General features: G+C 60.8%; 1 protein-coding gene across 1 annotated transcript; it reads right to left on the reverse strand.

The window, feature by feature from the left end:
• Positions 1-1,076: 1,076 nt before the first annotated feature.
• Positions 1,077-3,640, reverse strand: CEND1 (cell cycle exit and neuronal differentiation 1). The gene is made up of 2 exons (XM_045290450.1): positions 3,532-3,640; positions 1,077-2,422 (listed from the first exon to the last, which is right to left on the reverse strand). Exon 2 carries the CDS (start codon positions 2,330-2,332, stop codon positions 1,865-1,867), a length of 468 nt encoding a protein of 155 aa, XP_045146385.1. The 5' UTR covers positions 2,333-2,422; positions 3,532-3,640; the 3' UTR covers positions 1,077-1,864.
• Positions 3,641-7,596: the final 3,956 nt, after the last annotated feature.

Genomic DNA, 7,596 nt, shown 5'->3' on the forward strand with positions numbered 1-7,596 from the left:
GAGCTATTGCCGGTACTTGGCCTTTCTGGGTCCTCTGTCCCCCCAGAGCACCCCTGAGCCCCACGGCTGTCTCTGCACTGGCTACGTCTCTCCCTTCTCTGCCCACCAAACTCCCAACTACCCTTCAAGGCCCATGAGCCCAAGAGGGTCCATCTGCCAGTTCCTTGCCACAGGGCTTCCCGGAGTGGCGGGCGTCAGGAACATAGGCCTCAGAAGGGGATGGTCATCCTGGCTCCGGCCAGGTGCATGGGGGGTGGAGGAAACCAGGCCTCAGAGGAGGCCCCAGCAGAGCTTCACCCCGCCCACTGCCACCCCCGCCACACACAGCATCCAGGCCCCAGACTGAGAAACCAACCTAGTGGGACGTTCCTGATCTTGGGGTCCTGGAGACAGGCAGGTGGGCTGGGCTCCATACCAGGGCCGCCCCCAACACCCAGGAGGCAGCTCCAAGGGCCTCACGGACGACTCGCCCAGGGGGTTCCAGCGCCGGGAGCAGGTCTGGGGTCTGTCCATTAGGGTCTCTGGGGCAGACGACCAGCCTGAGGGTACCAGCTCAGGCCCCATGGAGGCACCGGCAGGAGCAGCAAGGTGACCAAGCTGACCCAGCGCTGAGCTGGAGCCCGGATGGTTCTGTGGTCAGCTGGGTGCTGAGACTGCAGCCACCCCCACCCCTCCACCAGCCAGCAGCCATCCAACAGGGAGCCCAAGCCAGGGCCCCGGGCACAGGGGCCCAGAGGGCCGGCGCCGAGATGCAGGGACAGGCTCAGCCTGCCCACCTAGGCATCCAAGAGGCCTGGGTCCACAGTCATCAGGGTGAGTGGCTGAGTAGGGACCACAGTTGTGCCTGGCCCGGTGGGGCCTCAGCTGCTCTGGGGCCGAGCCTAAGCAGGGGGCACACGCAAGGTGCATGGGGTCCCTAAGGAGAAGCCTCACCCATCCCAGTGGGAGAGGACAGCCTCTCCCAGGCACAGTCAATGGTGGCATTTGGGTGTCATTGGGTGGCTCCCGACCCCAGAGGGCAGGGTGTGGGTGGAGCGAACCCAAGCCAGCAATCCCTGGGGTGAGGACACCAGGCAGGCCGTTAGACAAGGTCCTTTATTTCTGACTCAGCCTCCACCCAGGCTTGGGCCAGTGGCAGCTGTCACACATCCACTGTCCCTTATGAGAGCCCGCCCTGGCTGCCAATGAGTCAGAGCCAGCCTGGCCCTGGGGGGCCTCTGTTCTACCTGGTCACTGCATGTACATACTGGTTGGGCTTGGAGGGGCCGGTCAGACGGGCGGGAGGAGTGACCTCCAGCCCCAGGACAAAGGCAGAGGGAGGTGGTGGGGCTCTGGCTGGAGAGGAAAAGGCTTCAGCCTTGGGGCCCCCCAGGGTTGAGAGGGAACTGCCGGGACCCCTTGAGCCTGGCTGGGGGATGATGGGAGGGGGAGGGACAGTGGGGGACAGACTGCCTGCTACGGGCCCAGAGCAGAACTGGCCATGCCCCTTACTGTCCCCACCAGGACTGGGCTGGGATCTGGACTTCAGAGACTGACCCAGAAGCTCTGGGCCCAGAAGCAACATGCTACCCACAGGCCCCTGGGAGCCAGATGGGACAGACCAAGCATTTGTCACCAAGCCCTCCCCGAGTCCGAAGCCCAGAGCAATTCCTTGCAGCCTACAGGTCCTGGGTGGCCAGCTGTCCATCTGCCAGTCCCTCTGCGGTGTCTGTGGGGTAGATACATGTGGATATGTGTGTGTGCAGGTGCGCACGTGGGGGGCGCTCCCTGCCATGGGCCTGTGCACCTGTGTAACTAGCTATAGGCATGCACTGCTTCTCCGGGTCAGCCCAGCAGGGCTCTGGGCACCGCCTGGCACTGACCATCACTTTTTCCGGGCCAGAAAGGCCACACCAAGAACCACGGCCATGGCGGCCACAGCCACCCCGCCAGCCACCAGCAAGGGGGTCAAGTTCTCCAAGGGCCAGGGCCCTCGGCCCCCTGGACCCGTGCTGCCAGCCTCATCCTCTTCAGCGCCGTCCCCAGGACCCTTGGGCTCCTGGGCAGGCTCGGGGCTGTGGGGGGCGGTGGGGATGGCGGGGGCCGGCTTCAGGTTGCTGTGGTTGTCGAGAAGGGCAGGGTCTGCCTTGGCTGAGGTCTTCTTGGTGGGCGCTGGGCCAGGGCCTGAGGGCTGCTCCTGCTTCTCCAAAGGGGCCTCTTTCTTCCCAGACTTGACAGAGGCTGCCCCTGGGGCTTTCCCATCCACAGCTGGGGGGCCTTTGGGTTCAGTGGGGACCTGGGGAGCCTTGCTGTCGGTCTTGGGGCTGCTGGCCGCCTTCCCCCTGGACTCCATGGTGGGCAGCGGTGGCAGGCAGGAAGGTGGTCGGCGGTAGGCAGGAGGCAGGTGGCTCAGGACAGGTCACCAATGCACATTATATGGGCCCTGGAAGGGGAGACGGGAGTGGGCGATGGAGGACGCCCTCTGCCCAGGCCCCGCCTCCATGTTTCCATGGAGACCTGGGTCCTCCTGGAGCTCAGCCCCGGCCTCAGTCCATCCAACAGCCTCCTGAGAGGCTGCTCTGGGCAGAGATGAGGGGGCCCTGTTTCTCCTTCATGGGTGTGCACACGCCTGCTCACGCCGATGGCTGTGTACTCACAGTGCATGCTGTACACCCTGGGGACTGGGGGGTGGCCCTGCCAGGAGGCACAGACAGAACCTACCCACCAAGTACCCTTCTCAGGACAGTGCCCTCTTTTCTCAGTGGCTGTGACCTTGCCAGGGCGCAGGGTCCACTCAGCTGACCAGTGGGGGGGGGGCGTGGCTGCCAGGGAGCCGGAAGAGCTGGGGTACGTACCCCTGCCTGAGGCTGCAATGGGGGCCCAGAGGGCAGGGCCTCTGAGGTCAAACTGTCCCTCCCCTCGAGCCTGCTGTGTCCCTCCCTCCCTCTCAAGACCCCAGGGCAGAGGGAGGGGGCTCTGGGACAGAGGGAAGGCCTTCCCAGGCTCTCCCACCCGGGAGTGGACGTGGGGAGGGCCTGGAGGCAGACAGCCTGGACCAGGTGGGTCTCTCCCTGAAGGGCTAGCTAGCTCTGGATGGCAGGGAGAAATCCCCCCACTCATAGGGAAAGGGAAGCAGTGTGTGGTCATAGCCCAGGGCCAGGGGAGCTGACCACACTGAAGGTCACTTGAAGGTCACAGTGGGGTGGGGGTGTTAGGGAAAGAGGCCCCCTTGCTGCCCCACGTCCCCAGGGACCCCACCTGGCCTATCACCACCACAGGCCTGCAGAAGGGCCAGTTGGGAAAAGGACAGGCAGCCTGCTCTGCCCCTCCTCCCCATGCCTTCTAATTATTTTGGGCACTGACGTCACTGCATGCCTCCCCACTCCCCCACCTCACCATGCCCTGACTGCCCGGCCCAGGAGAGCACGCGCCCATGCTCCCAACCCTGGTGACCTTCAAAGGGAGGGGCATTGCTGCAGCTTCACCCCCACCCTCCTGGGGCTGCAGGAGCCTCACGCCGGCCCGGGGGCCCCGGCCACGCCAGCCAGTTACCTTGGGTTATTGTCCTAACGCCTGCTCCCACCTCTCGCTGCGCCCTTTCCCCACTGACAGTGAGCTTGTGGCAGCTGGGGACGCCAAAGGAGAACTTGGGAGTTTCCCACAATGCACTGCTGCTGGCTGCAGGAAGGAGGACCAGGAGGAGGAGCCAGGAGGTGGCAAATGGGGGCTCAGAACAGCTGGCTCCGCCCCATGAGGCCAGGCGTCATCCAAGCTGCTGGAGTTCTGGGTCCTCAAGCCCAGATGTGTGTGTGTGTGTGTGTGTGTGTCTTAAGTATACAAGTAAAAAAACAATTCCTGCTCCTAATTCTTTACATTCATGTTGTTCATCCATCACCATTAACTGGTCCTAAACCCTGAGACCATCTCAGGAGGCGGCATCTGGGCAAGAGCCAGCGGTGCTGAAGGAGGAAGTTCAAGCCGCACTGAAAGCATCAGCCACAAACAAGGCTCTGGGAATGGGTGGAAAAGCACCTGAAATGTTTCACCAAGCTGAAGAAGCCCTGGAAGCCCTCACTCGTCCACGCAGGAAATCTGGAAGGCAGAACTTGGTCTGCTGACTGGAAGAGAGCCCTATTTAAACCCACTCCAAAGCAGGGCGACCCCACAGAAAGCTCAAATCATAGAACACTGTCACTGAGACCACACGCAAGCGAAAAAAGATCATCCAGCAAGAGATGCAGCAGGACTGGACAGGGTGCAGAGCAGGAAGTGGAGCAAGGGATGTCACTGCTGAGGTCAGATGAATCTTGGCTGAAACCAGAAAGCCGTGTAACGGACTTTAACTCGAACTGCCTCCCTCGAGCCCACACTCGCAGACGCCCTATAGGACAGGGAAGAACGGCCCCGGGGGTTCAGAGACTCTCTTTCTTTCTTTAATGGTCTGAATCAAATTATTTTTATTTACTCTTCTGCAAATCACACGGATTTCCATCGACGGTGATTTCTCGGCTAAGAAACAGTGGCTCCACTGAAGAAGCCGCCGCTGCGACTGTGAGCTGCGGAGCGAACATGACTGCAGGTCACGTCCGGCCCACGATCACGCAGAGCTGCGTGGGGAAGGTGCTCCTCACGGTGGGCCTGCAGCAGCAGGGAATGGGTGCCGCTTGAGCTCGCCTTCTCCACACCTGCCTTGCAGCCCCTCAGCCCTGCCGGTCCACAGCGTCAGTCAGAGCCATTCCCGGCTAGCCCTGCCTTCCACAGCTCAGTCAGAGCCATTCCCGGCTAGGGACCTTCTAACAAGATGCTCCAGTGACCACAGCTTCCGAGCAGCCCCACGGCAGCTCTGCGGGGTCTAACTCCACTGCCTCCTCCAGCCAGCTCTCTCAGATTGCTCCCGTCCTGCACCGTCTGCACTCCATCGTGGCGCAGTGCTCTCTGGTACCCCGCCACCGGGCAATGGGATCCATGGGAGACCGCCGGTCACCAGGGGTTTGCTGGTTCCGGTGTCGACGGTGCTGCCCTGTCTGCTCTCCGCTGATCTCACGGGTTTTCATCGGTTACACGTTCCCTGAGAACCGCTTCTGCAATGGGTGGTCGACCAGGGTTACCCAGGCATCAGAGACCAGATCCGGGGCAGTTCTGCCACCTTCTCACGCACAGAGACGGACAGCATGGGTCAGAACCACAGGCCGGAGTCTTCGGGAGACACTAACTTTTCACAGGAGTAGAACACCCTGTCTTTCTCCTGAGGAGCTACTGGTAGTTTCAAACTACTGACCTTGTGGGGTGCTGCCCAACGCATAACCACTAGGCCACTACGGCGCCAGAAAGATGATTACTGGTATTTTGGTGACTGTGGGAAGGCGCTCGGCCATGTGCGCCGTAACGGATCAAGGCGGCTGTGCAAACAGGACAAGGGAACACTGCATGGTTTCATCGGGAAAGGTGTGCGTCAGCGTGGTCTCCTCTGCATGCTGAGCAAATCCCCGGAGAAGCTGGATTCAATGGTGAAGATGCCATCCGGATTGGAGGAAGGCCTTTGAACAACCTGATTTGCAGAAGATACAGCCTTGCTTGCTGCAAGTGAGGAGGACTTCGAGGCTCCTGTTGGTGAAGATCAAGGATGGCGGCCGCCACCCAAACCCTCACAACTGGACCAGTAGGTGACACCACGGTCATGGAGACAAGATGGACGTTGCCGAGGCTTTCGTCCTGCTCGGCTCAATCCTCATGGAAGCCGCGGTCAGGAGGTCAAAGGGTGCGCTGCACTGGGGTCCCTGTGCTGCACACGACCTTGTGAAGTGTCGAAAAGCAAGGATGTTGCTATGAGGACTGCGGTGCGGCTGACCCAAGCCGTGGTCTTTTCAGTGGCCTCGTATGCATGTGAAAGCCGGCCATCAAATTAGGACGAGCGGAGAGGAGTGGATGCGCTGTTGGGGCTGTGCTGGAGGAGACTACTGAGCGTGCCCCGGACCGCCAAAAGAGCAGACCGATCTATTGTGGAAGAAGTAGGACCAGAGTGGTTCGTGGAGGCAAGGATGGTGAGATTCCTCTCAGGGATTGTGGACATGCTGTCAGGAGAGACCAGTCCCCGAGGACATCGTGCTTGGTCAAGCAGCAGGGCAGTGAGAGAGGAAGGCTCTTTACTACGTGCAGCGACGGTGGCTGCACCCACGGGCTCAAACAGGCGCGTCTGTGAGGACGACACAGGACTGGGCGCTGCTCCCTTCTGTTGTGCATAGTCGCTATGAGTCGGAGCCAAACCAATCCGATGGCACAAATCTGAAGACTTGGTGCATTTGAATGATGGTGCAGAGAGAGGCTGGCAGAGAGGAGGGGCCATGGCAGGACTCTGGCAGGACTTGTAACCAAGGCAGGTGGAGACCATTTCCCCTACAGACCTCCCCAACACAAAGGCAGGGGAAGGGCAACTACAGCACCTTTCCTTATCAGTGGAAGAGACCAGAGAGAGAAAGACAAGATAGTCACACTACCCCCACAATGGCTGAGAGGCTCTTGGACTTTGGGTCTGAGACTAGGGCACAGCATGAAGTCTGGAGGGGCCTGAGAAGGGAGGGACACCGCAGAGGACCCGCCAATAGCAGCAGACCCTCCAGAAGGCCAGCCTATGGCCGGAGGTCTGCCATTGGCCGAACACAAGGTTCGGCTCTACATTCTGCTGGCCTTTTAGCAGAGCCCAGGACCCTTTGCAACTCTTTCCCAAAGCGTCCCCTTCAATAGGCTCCCTCCTTCTGCTCAACTCTTCCCTCCGACTCTGCTCTGAATTTTGTTCTCACTCTAAACCTTTCTTACGAGACAAGGACAAGAACCTGGAAGTGGGGAGACTGGAACTGAGCCTCCCCCCCCCCCGGTGCTGGCTGAGAACACTAAGTAGCATGGAGGCAGAAGACACACAGGTCTCGTGAGAGAGGTCTGGCTAAAACGCTCCTTAGAAGCAGGGACGGCGAGCCTTCGCCTCACTTGTCTGGGCGTGTTGTCAGGAGAGGCCTGTCCCTGGAGAAGGGCGTCGTGCTCGGTCAAGTCCAGGGGCAACCAAAAAGAGGAAGGCCTTTGACAAGACTGGTTGACACCGTGGCTGCAAGGATGGGCCCAGACATAAGCACCATTGTGAGGACGGGGCAGGACCAGGTGGTGTTTGGTGGCACTGTACCAGGTAGCTAGCTATGTGTTGTGCTGGACTTCACGGTCCCTTTCCCTCAAGGGACGGTTCTGGGTCAAGGAAAAAGGCTGAGTCAACCGAACCCCCACCCCATGCCCACTTCGTGGCCTGACTGCCTGGGCTTGGGAAGTTTGGGTCCACTGGGTGGATGCCCTCTGCCAGGCAGAACACAGCCAGGCAATGTACACGCTCCTTTGTCTCTGCTTGCCACAGCTAACCCGAGTGTCACATGGTCTTTGTAGCCCACCTCAGGATAAGAAGAGCCCCCCTGGCGGGTCCTGTCCGGCCCAGGTGCCCACCTGGAAGTAGTGCCCCAGCCTGCAGTGCCCACGAACTGGACTCTGGTCAGCTGGCTCCTGATGCGCTTGTCTGCCTCCACCTCATGGGGACCTGAGCCCAGCCAGGTGCGGTGGGAAGGGGCTGCACGCCCCCCCCCC

Source organism: Echinops telfairi, unplaced genomic scaffold (assembly GCF_000313985.2).
Source record: "Echinops telfairi isolate 266 unplaced genomic scaffold, ASM31398v2 ScPeMD7_37;HRSCAF=141, whole genome shotgun sequence".
In the NCBI taxonomy this organism is placed as follows: domain Eukaryota; kingdom Metazoa; phylum Chordata; class Mammalia; order Afrosoricida; family Tenrecidae; genus Echinops; species Echinops telfairi.